We start from the raw sequence: 20,191 nt of genomic DNA, 5'->3' as shown, positions 1-20,191 counted from the left end.
TAACAGACCTCAAGATTCCTGATCTCACTGGTGGTGCTCCAGCTCAGTGGTTCTTAACCTTTGTTACTCGGATGCTTTTGAACTGCAACTCCCAGAAACTCCAGCCAGCACAGCTAGTGGTGAAGGCTTCTAGGAGTTGCAGTTCAAAAACACCAGAGTAACCCAAGGTTAAGAACCACTGATCTAGCTGAATTTTTTTTCTCTCCCTCTCCAAAGGCTCCCATGGCAAAAGGGAACCGTAGGGAGCCCTGGAACTTGAAACAAGGGATAGGTTTTCAATTAATTTAGATTAAATATTACCAACAACCAATGAGGATATCATCTGGCTCTGTATCATCACTTTATGCCAACCGGATTTTGACTAATAAATTTCCCTGTTAATGTTTCACCATGGTTCATCTGAGTTTAAATTTCCCTTTGAGTTCTTACATCTGATGCAAGAGATATGTTGTTTTTTCTTTGCCATTGGTGTTTTTGATTATGATGATCATCATCATTTCTTTTGATGATCATCATCATCTATCTTAAATTAAATTAAAATTCTGACTCTGTTTCTCTCACTTTTCTTTTACTTCTCATACATTATTAAGAATTTTAAGAATTTCATCACTCAACTGCTAAAGCTTGTTGATTTATCTGTTTTAAAATACAGGCCTAGGTTTTTTTTAAATTCTTCTTTATAATATCTCTGATTAAAATCCATAAGTTTTCTGGTTCATAGTCATTTGATTTTAGTAATGCACATCTGTTCATTGCATTATCTTTAAATAAAAGGAATTTTGTTAAATTATATTTTAATACCATGGTTATTTAAATGCTCCTCTTCAGCTTTGCTCTAATATTTGATACATAAAGTTCATCATCACCATCACAGTGTTCTCTTGGTCTTGTTGTCTACAGACAGAATAAAGTTTCTCCATCTTTTGCTTCCAGTTATAGAGTCTATTTCATTTACTGTGTTGGCCATCTAGCAATGTCCCTGCCTACAAGCATTTGTTTGGTTGCCTGTTGCATGTATTTATAATAAAGAAATAGCTGGCTTCACAGAATTCTATGAATTTGCTTGTTTTTGTTTTGTTTTGTTTTGTTTTTTTACTCCTAGGCCAATGTTTGGATCTGCTTTATTTCCTGCTCTCGTGTGCTAATTATCCATGGTTATCAACATATATTGTTTCAATGAATGATCAACTTCCTCATCAAGGCTGATATAAAAGTTTTCAATTTGTTCTTCTTCAGCATCAGTATTTGGAACATAGATTTGAATGATGGTATTAATGATAAGATTAAATGAAGTTAAATTGCTACTGTTCAGTCATACATTGCACAGACCCTGACTGCTTGTTAGGTATCACAATTACAGCTACACCATTTTTTCTATGTCTATTATTTCCAAAGTAAAATGCTTCATAATTATTTGATTGGACATGTCCTGTTCCAGTTCACTTTAATTTGCTCTCCTCGGGTATTAAAAAGTTTATATTCTCCATTTTTTTACATATTAGTTCAGCTTAACCTTGATTCATACTTCTCACAATTCATATTCCAACTATATGTGCCATGCAGCATCTAACTTCTCATTTCCTTTTGTGCTCATTAGCAATTAGACTTCCTTTTGATCTGAATCAAGGTTTTTCATCATTGACAGTGCTCTTTGTACTTACCCTTACCTCTCCCCCAGTAGCAGGCTGACTGCTTTCCAACCTGGGAGTTTCATCTTTCAGCACTACATCTTATTTCACTTTGGATTGGATTGCCATAGGTTTTCAAGATAAGTGGTTTATCGTGGCTGCCTTCTGATCAGTAATTACCAAGAATTAGCTTGAGCATCACTGCCATTGTCCGTGAAAGATCCTCTAAAAGGGTCATCTTTCACTGTTGCTGCTTCCCAATAGCTACCCTTCAATAATTTCTCCAATCCTCTCATCATTAGAACTGTCAGTCCTCTTTTGCTGATATATGTCATATAGAAGGCACAAAATTAGTTAATTAAAATATCTAGTTATCTTTTAGTATCTTAAGATACAATCCAGAGGAAGCCAAATACGCTGCCGTCTCACACAAAATGATGAATTAAGTAAATACATTAACTTGCTGTAATGTTCTTTACAGTATTTTGTTTCTTAAATCTTAAAAATTTCATGAGATTTTTTTCAGACATTGAATGCAGAGACTCATTAATTTCAATAGTATTTAAATGTTTGTGAACTGAATTGAAACAAAAAATAGGCGAGTACCTTATAAATTCTTACCTTGCTTCGCTGAAATAAATTCAGAAAATGGAGATCAGTTGTGTTTGAAATCCCACCGTGTACAATAAGAACTTTGCTGTCAATTACAGTTGCAAGTGGAAGCCAGCTGTAGACATCTTGAAGAAGATGTAAAATTGTTTGGCCATGGCACTATTAAGTGGAAAACATGATTACATCCCATTCTTGGAGGCCCTAGGAATGTTCAGTATGGTAAACCTTCTGAACAACTTTGCATTAACTTCATTATTTTACGGCTTATGAAATTTATAGGATTAAATCTAATTTTAGTACCAATAAGAGTAGACTTATTGAAATTATGTTAATGTTGACACATCCAATTAGTTTAATGGATTTACTCTAGCTGAAACTATCAAAACCCATAGAAAAATACTTAAATTTATTCAGGTAATATTATGTAGGTAATACTTGCAACATGTGTAAACCAAATAACGCATAACTTTCATAAAGAGTAAGGTGCAACTCTGGCCATAATAAATCAACTTTAGACAGCCATTTAATATATGTCTACTCAGAAGTAAGACCTAATGGGTTTAATGGGACTTACTTTCAAATAAATAAGCATGGAACTGCAACCTTAGTAAATTTAAATAGAACTACACATTCTACACAATTTAATCATGTTAACCTAACAGGAGTTACCAAAAAAAAAAGGGCATTAGCTGCTTACCCGGTACTTTCTCATAACCTCTTTTGTGAAACCATATCTGAAATGATAAAAGAGTTAATGAGTTGTTTTTATGCAAGAGTATTTCAATACACAGCTTCTGGTTGACATGCATTGCATGTACATAAAATATTATTCTTTTACTTCCATGTTTTATGTTCTTGATTGGGAATGGAAACATGGTCTCCTTTATCAAACTACAAGACCATAGTGATCTCCAGAAATCAGAAATTAAGGAGATTCTATGTATTCGCGAAGGCTTTCACGGCCGGGATCTAATGGTTGTTGTGGGTTTTTCGGGCTCTTTGGCCGTGTTCTGAAGGTTGTTTTTCCTAACGTTTCACTAGTTTCTGTGGCTGGCATCTTCAGAGGACAGCACTGACCAGAGCACAGAGTGCTGTCCTCTGAAGATGCCGGCCACAGAGACTGGCGAAACGTTAAGAAGAACAACCTTCAGAACACGGCCAAAGAGCCCGAAAAACCCACAACAACCATAAGGAGATTCTATTGCCTTCTTCTTTGGACTCAAAATATAAATTCCTAAATTGTTTAATTTGGAGGCATGACTCTAGTTACTGTTCTCCACTTTGGAACATTTAATGTAAAGAGAGACAATAAGTGTTTTTGTCCAATCTGTAGACCAAAGCAGTGGTTTCTAATCTATGGGTCTCCAGCTGTTATCAGACTGGAGTTACTTTCCTCATCACTAGCTCTTTTGGCTGAGTCTGTTAGGAGCTGCAGCCTAACAATATCTGGGGAAACCACTGTCTAAAGATTAAGAAAAATAGGTTGGCTAGTACTTATATACATTATAATGATAAACAATGTATTTACAAGAGAATAGTGCCACTATACAGTACTTAGTCATCAATACAGTTTCTAAGTACTTGGTGAATGCAAATTCTATGTAAACTCTCAGTGCTGCTTCAAGATCTTCACAGACTGACCCACACGTCTATCTAATTGAACTAACCTTAAATGGTTAGGACTTCAGTCTACAAGAGTCTACACTCCAATGAACTCTGATGATCTACTTAGTGTACATTTATCACATGCAAATAATGTAACATTGCACTATAAAATAATTTCTTTTCCAATATGGCTAAATTTCATATATAGCGAGCAACAAAACTTTGCGGATCCAATATTTTATTTACAGGTTCTGGGAAATCAGCACAGTTAATAGATAAACCTTGAAATAATATAAAAACAATGCTGGTACCTAAGATTTATGATGTAGTCCTCATGATTGCCTCTATTCAAGTGCAAATGGTTGGGGTACACAAGAAGAAATGCAAACAGGATAATAAGTATTTCAATGGAATTTTTTCCTCTGTCAACAAAATCACCATTAAAAACATAAGGATTTTCATCTGAAGGAAGGCCATTCTGTAGAAGAAAACAAAACAAGTCAATCTGGAAAGTGCAGCATATGTTAACATCAGATAAGAGATGAATGATCAACACTGCACTGCAGAGCTATATGTGTCTCCACATTTCACCTGTTCTTGCAGAATGCTCTTTTGTAGCAATGCAACTTTGATTAGTTGCTATACCTGTGAAGGGTTCATATCAAGACCTTGCCACAGGATGAAACCACCAATCACAGTACTAATCTAACCACAAATCCATCTGCTAAGCAGCTGTGTCCAACATCACTTGGTCCATAAAACTGTTTATTTGACATTCCACTCATTTATTGGCTGAAATCTAGTAGTATGCCACAGCTAGAGAAAGACCAGTGACTCAGTGGGGGATTTGGTGAGCCAACTCCTCTGTAAGTTCCTTTGATTCAATGGCTCTACTTTAGTTGTATCTCACTATTGCAACAATTATCTACTTACGCTACAACAGTTCTCTAGGTGGTTAGTAACAAGAAATAAAATCATAAATTGTGATTAAAACATAAAAGCAACTGAATTAAAAATATGTAAATAAAAAAGAAAGAAAACAGACATGTTTGTATGCAACATGGAGGTCCACAATTAACTTCAAAGGGAACATATACATTTCAGGTGAGATGTCAAATGTCATCATCATCCCTCTAAGTGAAAAGCCCTGGTGTTTGGACAGAGTGAGCAGTGGTTCCACTATGCTTTTGGGGTTAAAGGCTACAAGAACTGTTCATATAATATATCTCATTAACAGATATAAATAGTTCCCTGCTGACTCCACCCTTCCCTAACAATAATTGATGACGTAAGGGAGGATTTCTATGACATGTTATGTTTTTTTCCTGCAACCTATGTAGGAATTTGGTGGCGCTGTGGGTTAAACTGCAGAAGCCTCTGTGCTGCAAAGTCAGAAGACCAGCAGTTGTAAGATCGAATCCACATGACGGAGTGAGCTCCTGTCGCTTGTCCCAGCTCCTGCCAACCTAGCAGTTCGAAAGCATGCAAATGCAAGTACTGTAGATAAATAGGTACCACCATGGTGGGAAGGTAATGGCATTCTATGTCTAGTCACACTGGCCACGTGACCACGGAAACTGTCTACGGACAAAACACTGGTTCAATGGCTTGGAGACGGGGAAGAGCACCGTGCCCTAGAGTCAGACACGACTGGACTAAAGGTCAAGGGGAACCTTTACCTTTATCTATGTTTGCACTTATGGGTAGGTTTGAACATGCTTATGAGTAATCTGGTGGAAAAGTCCAGATTATTCATAAATATGTTTGAACTTGCTTATGGGTTCAAATGTAGGTTGCAAAGAAAATGTGAAATGTCATAGAAATCCTCCCCCTTCTGAGCCACTCAGAAACCCTTGTAGAAACAGTAGTGATACGTTTTTCCAATAAACAAAAAGTTGGAATTTAGAGACTGCCAAGATATGTACATGCTTACTCAGCCTGGGACATCTTTCTGCTACATGAGTCTTTCAGGCGGTTTTAGATCTGACTTTTCATGTACATTTCAAATGCCATAATTGCATTTTGTTTAAGATATAAATATGGTATTCTTGTCCCAATTTGTTTTGCTCTAACACCTCTCTGGTTTTAGCAAATGCCTTTTGCAGACTGGTTGACAAGGAATGAAATTCAATTTATAGCACCAGGAAACAAGAACAAAAAATAGCTTTCCAAAGGTTTATAGAATTGAGAATCGCCACTGTCTTATCTGAATACCTTTTGAATTTGTATTTAATTAGCTTCCCTTTGCCAATCTATCTATTAATTCCACTACACTATATCTATATGTATAGCATCAATTTAATACAATTAATTTAGCAACAGGCAATTTAAAGTATTAAAGGTAGTGTTACTGCATGTGGGTTTTTAAAGGGAAATCTATGATGGGAAATGTATGAAATAACATTCTGTACAAGGAATGAAAGTATCTCCATGTTCTCTGCTTTAATTAAGCAAAGGTGACTAATTTAATTGTACTAAAGATATGTTCAGCTTCAGAAAACATTAGAGTCATCATTTAAGGATGTTTAACTGCATTCCGTCCCCTACTACCTCCAAAGATAGTGTTGACATGCAAACAGTCGTTTTGAGCCAAACAGGGCCTATCTGGCAACGGTAGCTACCTGCCTTGCACCCCATTGCAGGGCACTTGCTAGTTCCTATATGTGCTGGTGCTCAATTTCTAACACACACACAAAATTTAAAAAGCAGACAACAAATGCTATGTCAGTTAGAAAAACTAAATGGAAAATGGAGATTTAGCAGAGGATGAAATGACCTATTACATTCCCGCGTCTTCTTCTGGTGCCTTCAAAATTCACAAAGGCATCTACGTCCCAGAGGATTCTAACTTCCTATGTACTTTTCTGAAAATTATTTTGATTAAATGACTGTCTTTTGGTGAACCAAAAGCATGAGAGGCAGTAAGAACAGCAGGACCTCTATTCATAATGAGTTTCATTAACATAAGTATACTATTAAAACATATACCAGATCTCTGAACTCTTAAAGAGGTAAATTATATCCAGGGGGAAAGAATTTGACACATATTGTAAGAAATAAGTTGGTTTTGTGACCATTTAAAGTGCTGGCTCTTCAAACACTTAAATGGCCAGGGGCCTGGCTTTCTATCTGTCTTATTATGAACCCGAGGTCTTTCTCCTGCATGGGTCGCCATCCAAGCTTCCCTCTAAGATGCGCACATGCACATGCGTGACTCCCCCCTCCCCCTCCCCCCCCCCCAAAAAACACGGTGTTCTTCTTCCTCTGTGCAAAAACAGCAATAGTTTTCAGGCTGTATTCTCGAAGGCTTTCATGGCCAGGATCTGATGGTTGTTGTGGGTTTTTTGGGCTCTTTGGCCATGTTCTGAAGGTTGTTCTTCCTAACATTTCACCAGTCTCTGTGGCCGGCATCTTCAGAGGACAGGAATAGGAACTCTGTCTGTGCTCTATTGTAGTTTGTTGGATAGTTGAGTATTTATAGCTGTGGGAACAGCTTTTGTCCTTTTCAGGAGACTGGGTGATTATGGTGATCAGTGTGTTTTTGTTGTGGATGTATTGTTGTGATAAGGGGGAGAGATTATCTGTCACTGTGATTGATGGGTGTCGTTAGCTGGTCTTTTGTGTGCAATGTTCCCCGGTCCTTGTGGCTGGGTAGAGGTCGCTGACCTTTTGCATACTGTATTTGTCAGTGCTGGGAACCAGGCCTTGTTGAGTTTTAAACTTTCTTCTTTTTTGTTGAAGCTCTGCTGGTGTTTATGGATTTCAATGGCTTCCCTGTGCAGTCTAACATAATGATTGCTGGTGTTGTCCTGTACTTCAGTATTTTGAAATAGAATCTCATGTCCAGCTTGTTTTAGAGTATGTTCAGCTACTGCTGATTTTTCTGGTTGTTTTAGTCTGCAGTGTCTCTCATATTCTTTGATTCTGGTGTGGATGCTGCATTTTGTGGTTCCAATATATACCTGGCCACAACTGCTAGGTTTCTGGTATACTCCTGCAGTGGTGAGGGGGTTCCTTTTGTCCTTTGCTGACCGTAACATTTTTTGTATTTTTGTGGTGGGTCTGAATACTGTTTGTAGGTTGTGTTTTTTCAAAAGTTTCCCCATGTGGTCCGTGACCCCTTTGATGTATGGTAGAAATACTTTATAGTTTTCAGCCTCTTTGGTTCCGGTTGCAATGGAACCTTCCATAGAGGAGTGGAGTCACATCCACGTAAGGGCGGAGCCCTGTCCAGCAGGGCTGAAAAATGAAGGAAACATTTTCCCATCAGTTTCCACTCTCAGTTCTTTTAGGAACGGTGCAAAGATACATCTTTTTAAATTGATTTATGATATCATTTAATTTATTGTGATTATTTTAAGTATTTGTAGAAAATTGTGATGTTAATCTTTGTTTTTACCAGAATTTATGTGTTGTTTCTATTATGCTTTATGATTTTCGGCACCTTACCTATTAGTACAAAGATAACATAGATACTGAAGAAAACATATTTCTGTTCTCAACTAAATGTAAAGAAAAGTTTAAACTGTGAACTGTTTCCAGATTAGCTGATTACCGTATTTTTCTGTGTTTAAGATGATACTTTTCTCTAAAATATTTAGATAAAAAATTTAGAGTCCTCTTATACACAGAAATAAGGAGGGGGGATGGATCAAAGCGCTTTGATTCCTGCTTTCCCCCTCCACTTTTTGCAAATAAAGTGGAGAGGGAAAGCACTTTCCTAGCAAGAAAGTGCTTTTCCCCTCCACTTTCCTCACAAGAAAACACTTTCTAGTGAGGAAAGTTCTTTCCCCTTCCACTTTCTTCCAAAGAAAATGGAAGGGGAAAGCAGGAATCACTTCGATGAATTGCTCTAATGATTCCTGCTTTCCCCCTCTACTTTCTTCTGAAGAAAGAAATTCTGGTTTAAAAATGTGGGGGGGGGGGCTTATACATGGGGGTGTATTATACATGGAAAAATATGGTAAAATATGATTTTATTTAAAGGGATACCCAAATAGTTGTCTCAACATTAGAATTAGAACATATGTACTTCCAAAAACGGAAAAGCTTTTAAAGATTAAAAAAGGCCTATGTATTCCATTTTTTGGAAAAAGCACATTTTTTATGTTTCAAAACAACATGGAGAAATAGGGAATTGGTGGTGTTAGGTGCCATGAGTTCACTTACGACTTATACCAACCTTATGAATTTGGGACCTTTAGAAGATCCTTCCATCAACAGCCCTGCTCAGATCTTGCAAACTCAAGGCTTTTCTTTTTTTATTCCAACTATTTATTACTTGGTCTTCTTTTCCTGTTGCCTTCCACTTTTCCCAGCATTATTGTCTTTTTCAGTGGATCTTGTTTTCTCATGATTTACCCAAATAATGATTGCCTCAGATCTCTCATTTTTGCTTCTAGAGAGAATTCAGGCTTGATCTAGAACCTACTGAGAACCTTGTTACTTGTAGTTCTGGAAGTCCATGGCATCTGTAAAGCTCTTCTCCAACACTGTATTTCAATTTTATTTATTTTTTCCTGTCAGTTTTCTTCACTGTCCAGCCTTCACATCCATACAGAGTGATCAGGAATGTCATACCGCAGACAGCTTTCACCTTGGTCTCCAATAATACATCCTTACACTTGAGAACCTTTTCTAGTTTCTTTATAGCTGCCCTTCCATGTCTCAATCGTCTTCTGATTTCTTGGCTCCACTCTCCATTTTGACTGATAATTGAATAGAAATCTTTTAACACTTTTGATTTCTTCACTGTCAACATTAAAACTATGTAATTCTTTGTAGGCATGTTTTTTTTCTCCTTGATATTCAAGTGCAATCTTGTATTTGCAATTTCTTCTTTTGCAATTTAGGAGCAAAGGTTAAGGTGGAGCGAAATAAAACTGTGCTGCATTGTTTTACCTTCCCCACTGTCACCGCTTTTCTCAACATAAGGAAATGTAAACAGTACAGGTGCTGTCTGCTATACTGTATATTAGTGCCCTACATGTTTCAAACTGGGGTTGTTCATCAGGTCTTGCAGAGTCAATGATTACTGTATTTGATCTGTTTTTAATGACCAGTATCCTATTGAGCTTTTACTGAGCAAAAACCCCAGCATCATTTTAATGTGGAACTGCACTGTTCATGCAAGCATGACTACGGTGCAAGTAGCGAAATCTGCAGGAAGAAAACTTGCTCTTTAATTGTGAAGTGGCAATTTAACAGAACATGATTCACGGAAAGTAGCATCTCAATGTATGAGGGTTATAAGAAGTATATTCTTTTATATTATTTTAATGATATTAGAAATTATGTGTATTCCTTAATATATGCAAATAATTATATTAAATAAAATGTTTGGAATAAAAGAAATTATTTTATATCTCCTGTCTCTAGTGCATAGCATAATACTGTGTTTTCTTGAAAATAAGACAGGGTCTTACAATAAGTTTTGCTCAAAAAAAGCATTAGGGCTTTTTTTCAGGGTATATTTTATATTTTTTTTTCATGTACAACAATTTACATTGATTCAAATACAGTCATGTCATCTTCTGGTTGCTGCACAATGGTGGTGGGTGGGGTTTCACTTCACTAGGGCTTATTTTTGGGGCAGGGCTTATATTACGAGCATCCTAAAAAATCATACTAGGATTTATTTTCAGGTTAGGTATTATTTTCAGGGAAACAGGGTAGTACATGGCTGTTTTTCTTAATAAACAGTTTGACAGCACATAAGGTATTTGACCAGTCCTCTTTCTGGAGAAACAAACAACAAACAATTTCAACTTCTGTTTATGCTTGACAAAAACAGCAGGGATCCCTTCTATTTAGGGTTAACATTTTCAAGTCTCTTTTTTAGATTGTGTCCTCTAATTAACAGTTATAATTAACAGAGTGCTATGAATGCAAAGATGAATGGAAAGATGGCCATAGGCCAAAACCTGATATTACAAAATGATAACAGTCTTGTACAGACTGTGAATGTTCATTTGTTGTTGTTGTTGTTCTTATATACTATTAAGTTCCCTCAACTCACGGTGATCCCATGATCTCCAGAATATCCTGTCCACAAATGCCCTGCTCAGGTCCTGTGAACTAAAGCCTGTGGCTTCTTTTAGGGAGTCAATGCATCTTGCATTTGGTCTTCCTCTTTTCCTGCTGTCTCCAACCTTTCCCAGTATCATTGTTTTTTTCCAGAGAATCCTGTCTTTGAATTATATGACCAAAGTAGGGCAGCCTCAGTTTCACCATTTTTGCCTCCAGAGACAGTTCACTTACTTTATAAAAAATCAGCAAAAGATCATCCAACTTTCCATGCAAATCTCCTAGGAAAAAAGCAAAATTTGCAACAATCATATACAGGTAATCAGACAATGTGAGTTAACAGGAAATATTAGAACACTGACCACAATTATTATCCTCTGCAGTTGTTTTTCACCAATATAGGTTTCTGCAGTCAAGCCATATTGCTGACACATAAGGCAGCAGAATAGTGCTACAAGTTTACATTTGTTTGGCAGCCCATCCCTGAGACTACTCTACTGAGGTAGCATATTTTAATGTATGTATTATTTATAGCAGATTATAACAATACTCATTCCCATTTTCATCATAACAGTGTACATTATGTGCAAACATATAATAAACAAAGACGGTGACAGTAACCAGGTAGATGAAGCCCACAGAGTGTGGCAATAGCAACAGGGAATGTAAGAGGAAGCAGCAGTCTTGATGATGGCATCATGGAGCAAAAACATATAAAAGGTACAATAATGAGACATACCAACTTTGTAAATCCAAAATTAGGAGACTGACATTTCATTACATCATATTTTTTCATAATATCTGCTACCTAAATATTTATGCTAACCTAAGACGGAGCAATAATTTCTGGGCATCGTGTTATTTAGATTTGTTTCAGTCTATCTTCAGTCTTGGATACAGAGCCAAAACAATTTTCTACAACCAGAATAACATTCCACGGAACTCACCCATAGTAACTGTTGTTAATAGGAATATAATACAGTAATTATGTGCCAAGTCAATTATGGAAAACCTTTCCAGGGTTTTCTACGTAAACAATACTCAGAAACAGTTTGAGACAATAGTGTGTGTTTTGGTGAAAATTCCCATAGTATATACCCTGTTTCCCCCACAAATAAGACCTAACCTGAAAATAAGCCCTAGTATAATTTTTCAGGATGCTTGTAATATAAGCCATACCCCCAAATAAGCCCTAGTTAAATGAAACCCTGCCCTCCACCATTGTGCCGCATTGTGCGGCAACCAGAAGATGACATGACTGTAAAAGAAAACAACCCCTGAAAATAAGCCCTTATGTGTTTTTAAGAGCAAAAAATAATATAAGACCCTGTCTTATTTTTGGGGGAACACGATAGCATGCTAAGTAAGCATACAGTCCTGTGCCACACAGAGGTTGAAAACATACAGACATACTGTGTACTTAGGAGCAAGTCAAACGGAACACATTTCCAAGTAAACATGCAGAGGACTGCATCGTTGGTTTGACAAGAGTATATAGTTGTTGGTGACCATAAACAGGAAGTCATAAGAAAGTCATTTTCACTTAAAAACACTTTCTGGTTTAAAAATTCAGTAAATATTTTGCTAAAACATATTTGGGGAACATACCATGTTTTAGAAGAGAATCATAAACTAGAGGTTTGATTCTCCTGTTTTTTCCAGAAGCAAAATAATAATAATAAATCATGTAGAAAATAGGTTTTTGGTCCAGGGCCCCCACAAAAACAACCTTGTTAGGCCACATAATTCCAATTGCCTTTCAAACTTAGCCTTCACTGAATGTTTTGCGTGTTGTTTGAAAGCACAGCCGAGGGTTGAGCTACAAACTGAGCACATAGTTCACCTCTTTCACCACTACACCCAAGGGCTATTACATAACTACCACAAAAATGCTCATCAGATGAATTATTCAATGTGGAGAGTTAAAAGAGATTTGCAGGAAGCGATATAGATCTCGTGTAGTGGCAATCAACATTTGGCTTCGACTTCAGTAAAAATTGCACTTTCATCTGCTGCTTAATCATGTTTCTGAAGAACAGATCAAAATCTCTCTCAGATGCCCTTTCAGTTGAAGAAATTAGGATAACAACTGAAGGATGTACATACACTGATTTGTAAGGACATGGAAGAGCAACTGTAATCCCATCTGACTCCAGAGCAAAAATCTCTCTTAGATGCACTTTCAGTTGTTCAAATGAGGATGCTAAATGCAAGATGCATGCACATTGATTTCAAAGAATACCTTTGTCTCCAAGAGCAACTGTAGTCCTATCCAATTTGAGGTGTTTGTAGCTTTTTAACGTGTAATGATATTCTGTACACAAAGTAATTTGCTGACTAGAATTGTCCATTGAATTGTATAAATAATATGTAAATTCTCTTCTTTACTACAGCAGGTAGCATTTAAAGCAACTTTTATTAAGGTCCCTGCACCTGCAGCATTACTAGTAATTCCATTTCCTAGTTACTCTTTGGATTTGAAGATACAGCACTGAATATCAGAATATTTATTCTGCTTTGGGACTGGGCTTCCTTAAGCAAATTTAGAAGTATCATTCCCTCATCCATAATTTATGACAGAATAATCAAGAATAGCTGATAGGGAGGTAGTGACATGTTTACCGTTTCTACTATAGACAGAAAGGACCTTTTGCATATTTATCTTGATATTTAGCCCATTAATGATATGAAGAACAGATACAAGTAAGCAAATGATTGTCCATGATCACAATGATCTGGCGTGTTTTTAAAAATTGCTTATGAAAGAGAAAGATTATTTGTTGGTTTCTACCAATTTTTCTGTACCTCATACTTGTTTTCTTGTTATCAATTGTTATCAATTAGTTAATTGTTATCAATTAGCAGTTTTGAGGAACAACATCATAACTACATTATTTTACAATTTTACCTTATTTAAATATAGCTTATCTTATTTTACAATATGGTAACTTTAAGCATCTTTTATAATTATAGGTGGTGGAATAATTTATTTATTATTTACATTTTTTTTACTCTACTTTCCTCCTTAAAAGGATCCAAGACTTCCTAAAAACCAGAGGAAGGTTATCATACAATTACAGTAATGTGTCAGCTCATGCTGTTCTTTTTTCTGTTGTTTAGTGCTGTGTTGTGGGTATTGAGGCGAAAACACCGTAGACAGAAAGGGATACGTTTTCTACCACAGACTGGCACCTTCTAGCATTTGAAGTTTTAAAAGTAAGGTAAAGGTAAAGGTTCCCCTTGACATTTTTTAGTCCAGTCGTGTCCAACTCTAGGGGGCGGTGCTCATCCCGTAGAGCCAGGCCGTAGAGCCAGCGCTTGTCCGAAGACAGTTTCCGTTGTCACGTGGCCAGCTTGACTAGGGAACGCCGTTTTACCTTCCCACCGAGGTGGTACCTATTTATCTACTTGCATTTGCATGCTTTCGAACTGCTAGGTTGGCGAGGAGCCGGGACAAAGTGATGGGAGCTCACTCCATTGCGTGGATTCGATCTTACAACTGCTGGTCTTCTGACTCTGCAGCACACAGGCTTCTGCGGTTTAGCCGGCAGCGCCACCACATTTTAAAAGTAACTAACAGTAATTTTCACTTCCTTTGAGAAATGATAAATCATAACTTTTGAGTATGGCTATAATGATAATCCACTTTTGAGCCTTGGAACTAAAACAGTAACTAATTACTTTTTTTCAGAAAAGATGTTTTCAAGCTCCAAAACAAATATTTCATAATCCTTTAACATTGAACTTCATCAAAGATATTAGAAAGCTGCTCCCACTTCTCAATGAAGCATTCATTCTTATCAATTAGTGTGTTTTATTTTAAATAACCTCAGCAGAAGTGCCATTTTTTACATCGTAATCATGTTCAGGAAGGCTAGAGGTGAAAGAAATTATTTACCAGACAAAGTAGCATTTTACAGATGGAAAGGCAGCTCTTTTCTTAAAAGTTTGCCTCGCTTAGTCGGTGACTCACCCAGTAACATCTGACAGAAAATAAGTGGGAGGAAGTGTTTGGCTTACTTAAAATATTTGCCAGTGGATGAATCACCAGTCCTTTTTCTTCTCTATTTTACATAATAAAGGAAAGACAGGAAGAATCTGGTGATGGGGTGCAGCAGGGGAAGGAAGGCCTGGAAATTCAAAATGCAGCAAAATTTTGCACTCAAAATGCAAAAATAACTTACCGCAGATAGTTATTTCTTTGGCATAAGAGGTTGACAGATAAGTGATGTTTGGCATCTGCTGAAGGATCTTTCTGGTCTCATGCAACAGTTGAAGCACATAGCGAGCATGAAGCTTCTGCGCAGAGTAATGCACAAAGACAGAAACAAGCTGTTATGGCAATAATTGGCAGGAGTCCTTCACCAAAGCTAAGCAGCAGCCTTTTTTCAGCCTTCGGATGTCCAGATGTTACCATTACCCCTAGCAACTGGCATGTTGTGGGGATGATGGAAAAAGCAATCCAACAGATCTGGAAGAGTGCCATTCTGGAAAAGGTTGGCTTCATATATAGACCAGGTTGGATATGGTTGGACTGCAACTTCAATGATAGCTGCATAGTTCCTACCTATAACATAATGGCTCTTGTCTGCTTAACAAAAACCATTGCTGCTGTCTTGCACAACTGAGCAGATGGCAGAGATCACTAATACAGTTGCAGTGCTGGGGTCCATACTTATTAGAAATGAGATCAATATTGTGAACATATTTACCACTCATTAATTGAGAAACTAGGAGCTGAGAGGATAAGTTAAAGGTAGTCTACTTTGCCACTTGGAGACATCACCCATCTTTACATCCCCACAAGAGGTAGTTTAACCTTCCCACCCCTGGAATCAACAACAACAGAAGGATAATTCCAGAGTTCTTTGCAGAAGGACCAAATTGTAGAGGCAAGGAAGCATCATGGTGGGCAGGGGCCTTGCTTCAACAAGTTTGTGGTTTTATTATTATAATATATATTTTTCATAGTAATTGTTTGTCCTTTATAAGCAGAATGGATTATTGATAGCATTATTCCTCTCATCCTGTTTTTTTTTTAGAAATTATACCTATTTAAATTTTAAATAAATAATAATGCATTTCAGAGGAAATTCAACTCCAACTAATGATTTCATAAAGGATCAAAAATAGAACATTAACTAGGAGAAGAAGAAAACACAACGTTTAACATCCACAAGTTAGGCAGTGGTAAGAGGGGAATTTAAAAGTGGAATATCTCTAGGGGCCAGAGAGAGATAAAGTATACAGTAATACCATTCAGTCAGTAGCCAGAACTTGCCTGTTGATGCTTGAAAGCCTCAAGGAGCACATCTGTGTCAGCAACAGTGAGGGGAAAACAAAGATGAGGGCCATGGTAGGAGGCAGGCACTTCTATTGTCCTTTCATACTCTCTCATTGCAAGATCTGGGCTGCAAACATTAGAACTGGAGAAAATGTGAGAGCCAACATCTACAGAGAAAACAGAAAAGCAACTTATGAATATTTATTTTTAATTGATAGCAAGGCTGGGACTTCAGTTAATGACAAACCCCAGCCAGAATCCTATCATGTAGTTGCACCTGCAGGAGGCAAGCGGTATAATTGCAATTGTTTTTTGCTGGCAATTAACAAATCCCTGCTTAAATTCTCAGATGTGCAGCAACCCACCAGACAGGTGCATACCTGAACTTTAAAGTAAGGACTCATTAATCAGCAGAGGGAGGCTGTCTCAAGTTAAACCAGTCAAGGTATTGCTTTTTTTAAAACATTTTATTAGCTTTTCAATCTATCTACATTGGTTTGTGCTTGTCAAACATCGTGTTACATGCTTTGCTTACAATTATTTGTTTTTTACATCTCAGTGTCTTCCCGGTTGTCCCCCCCAAATTCCAGACATCTTTCAGACATTCAAACCATTTCATGTACATATTTTAGTATATAATATGACTACTATCAGAATATTACTCTCATAGTGTACAATATTCTCAAGGTCTTCTAATAACATTCTTATTGAAAGTGGTTCCAGATCCATGCCCCAGCTTTATATCTAGTTTAGTTTACCTAAAATGAAAACCCACCATAGTACATCTTTACCCTGATTAGAGCTCCCTTATTTCAATTTAATTCTCCTTTTTAATATAAAGGATATACCCCTTTACAATTTCCGATGTTAAATATATACATGTTTTTCAACATTAAGGGGGCCCTTCTTGTTTTCCCCTTTTTCATCTTTCTAAGCAATTCCCTCTCTCATTTCTCTTTTTTCACTTTGTGTTTCTGTGTCTCTAAGCATTCTGCCATCTTTCATGCCCTCTGAAACCATTTTGTGCATCTGATTTATGTCCACTAGCTCTTTATGCACTTGGTCTATCTTCAATAGATCTTCCAGGCTTTTTTTGGTTAATTTTGCTGATTTTCTCCCCTTGTCTTCCCTTAATACTCTCTTCGGATCCAAGATTGACGTTGTTTCTCTTAGGTTTTCCCCATTAATTTCCTCCAGCTCCTCTTTTGATTGGCATACATCATCCGGCACACTCTCATTTCCTTCTTCGTTGTTCCTTGTCGCTTGTTGACTATAGTTCTTCAGATGTTGATTGAATAGTTTTGCCTCTTGGTAATGGGATCTCACTATTTCTAGTATTGTTTGAAGAGCAGATTTTGTTTCATCCCAAAATTGTCCTTGTTGTGCCATTCTGTTCCAGCTACCCAAGCGCTTAAGCCAAGACTCGAAGTCCCCAAGTCTCACAGTCCAGATTGATGATTGTATCTGTGTCCTAATTGATCCCTGGCAAATGGATGCCAGCTAAACAGATATTCCAAGTTTCCAGAGTCATTTCAAAAAGTCCTGTTTGGCTAAATAGGCCTGAACCAAATTTAAACCCCCAAAGTACCAGGGTAGAATGCAATGGTTGTATCCGTGGCCTGATAGCCTAATTCCCACAGGTTTACTAATTCCCAAGGCACAGTTTTTTAAAAGTCCACTTTAGGGTTAATTTATTCAGCCAGGCATAAAAAAATTAAAAAGAAATAAACAGGTTTCCAAGCTTTAAGCAGCAGTAGAGTACTCAAGGTCACTGTCCTGGGCTTTATGCCAAAAGACTTCAGGTAGACAAAACAAAGTCCAGATTTATTGAGTATAACTTATGAGAAAATTTCTTAAGATTTATAACGCCATATTATAATATTCTTGAAGCATATTTTAAATGTATTTGAATGAGTAGTTAATGTCCCATTAATCTTTAAATTATTTTCTTTGCATCAGCTATCCCTCTCTCCAGATTTTCTGCCGCTTTATGATTGCTGAGATTGATAGCAGGTTCTTTTTTCTGTATATAGGAATTGTCTTCTCCAGGGTAATCATAAGCAATTAGTTGTAAAAATATATCTCACCCGATAGTAACACTCATGCCAGATAGCTGATTCTTGCTTCTCTTAGCCGGCTGCCGACGACTTGCAAGCGAGCCCAAGCTGCTTGTTTCTGCCCGTTGGCTGATTAGGGAGTTTCCTGGATCAAATGGGGATGACCGCCGTCCCCCCCCCCCCCCGTGATCAACAGGCTCCCCCCCAGTTCACCACCTCTTTGGGTGGTTTCGACACCCTGGGATGTCCCAAACAGGTCAGAATTCAGCCCAGGTGACAGAGCTCTGTCCTCCTGCTGCTGTCTCATCGCGGCATCAAGCCGGAAGTCTGCCAGTCAAGGTATTTCAGCATCTGAGACAGAAAACCTATAAGTAGCCATCCCTCTTACTGGTGCTAAAAATACAATCATAATAAATTTAATAACAAACAATTTACTGTACTTTCATGATATTCAAATGCTGCTACTTGGAGCAGCTGCCTCTCAGTGCCTAATGACAGGCTGGCCCTCTCAATTTTGATTTTTTTTAACTTTTAATCTTTATTGCATTTAAAAAAGAAATTATAAAAATAAGTAAATAATTATCACAATATTAGCAGTTTTTTATTTTGTTATGTTGTAGGGAAAAATTAATGAGCTCCCATTTTCTTACTTCACTACATCATTGGTGTATTCATTAGTTAATAGTTAATATTAGCTGTGGGTCCGATGGCAATTTTTAAATACATTTTAACTGTATTTTAATTGTTCTAAATTTTATTGTATTTTAAATGTTGTAAGCCGCCCAGAGACCTTTGGGTAGTGTGGGCGGCATAGAAAATAAATAAATAAATAAATAAATAAATAAATAAATAAATAAATAAATAAATAAATAAATAAATAAATAAATAAATATCATCATCATCATAATTTGCTATCTGTACAGGTGTTTTCATTTGCTATATGCACAGAGACATTCATCACTCTTTGAGGGCAGTGCCAACTCTCGTTCCTTTTTGTTGGTTTCTACATGTGGAAAGCAGTATGTCTTCCGTATATGTTCCTGCTTGCATCTAGGCTCTGTTCACAAGACAGAATCCTGGGTTCTTTTCACATGTAGAGCTTACATACAAATAGGAACATTTCCAGAGCAAACACATCGATTTGGGGCTGGGGCTGGATACTCTTCTCTATGCATGGTGAATATATCCATGCAGATAAGGACAGAATATTCCTTATATTAATGTTCCATATAACATGCTTTCCCAACAATGTTCTTTGAAATCCCTCGGTTTTCCCAACATAATTCTTCTAAAACTGCTCTGTGACATCCCCTTAAGTCTCTACACCCAATATATTCCTTTACATTGCTGCTTAACCACTTAGGATTCCTAGTCTTCCCCTTCCACTTCACCTTGTGAAAGGATTTTATTTCAGCCTTCTGTTATGACTCTCAACTCTTTACTAATGCTACCACCATGAATTAACTGAACCAGAAGCCTTTCAATGATTAAACTTTTATTTACACTCCTCCTTTAGTTGTGCTATGGCAAAGCAGGCAGTGTGTGTGTTTGTTACTTGGTAATCACTACTGGGAAATGATGAAGAGAGGTTTGTTATATCAAAATAAAAAAAGTTTTTTATTAAATAACAATATGAATGCCACAGATTTAAATAATAATACAATTAGTCACAAGTATATCAAACAATCTTGCTACACATCTAGGTTAATTCTTATCTTTGTACAGCTTATATCTTCTTTATCCCATGTTCCTGCTTAACATAAGCATCTACCTACACTTTGCAAACCCAATCAACTACATTCCTGAAGTCCTAATCTGAGATTTTCTCTGTTAAATTTAAGCCCTGTCTTTCACTCAGACATTCATTTATAATCTCCCACCCCTCCCCACACCCACTAGAGACAATTGCCAATCATAACTAAGTTCCATTAAGGCAGAATCTCACCCCCTTTCACAACAGACATAATGGTTTTGATACT

At 37.0% G+C, this 20,191-nt stretch overlaps 1 protein-coding gene across 2 annotated transcripts in view; it reads right to left on the bottom strand.

The window, feature by feature from the left end:
* The window catches only part of PPEF1 (protein phosphatase with EF-hand domain 1), a 42,934-nt gene that overhangs the window by 10,050 nt on the left and 12,693 nt on the right, over nt 1–20,191 (bottom strand). For both annotated transcript variants that reach the window (XM_078390418.1, XM_020789116.3), the window contains 6 exons: nt 16,153–16,322; nt 15,056–15,170; nt 11,106–11,152; nt 4,157–4,323; nt 2,938–2,974; nt 2,250–2,399 (listed from right to left, as the gene is read on the bottom strand). In XM_078390418.1, coding sequence (XP_078246544.1) covers nt 2,250–2,399; nt 2,938–2,974; nt 4,157–4,323; nt 11,106–11,152; nt 15,056–15,170; nt 16,153–16,269 — 633 coding nt within the window. In that variant the 5' untranslated portion in view covers nt 16,270–16,322. The remainder of the gene's footprint in view (nt 1–2,249; nt 2,400–2,937; nt 2,975–4,156; nt 4,324–11,105; nt 11,153–15,055; nt 15,171–16,152; nt 16,323–20,191) is intronic.

This window comes from Pogona vitticeps, chromosome 3, assembly GCF_051106095.1.
Source record: "Pogona vitticeps strain Pit_001003342236 chromosome 3, PviZW2.1, whole genome shotgun sequence".
In the NCBI taxonomy this organism is placed as follows: domain Eukaryota; kingdom Metazoa; phylum Chordata; class Lepidosauria; order Squamata; family Agamidae; genus Pogona; species Pogona vitticeps.
This window is presented reverse-complemented; position numbering and strand designations above follow the sequence as displayed.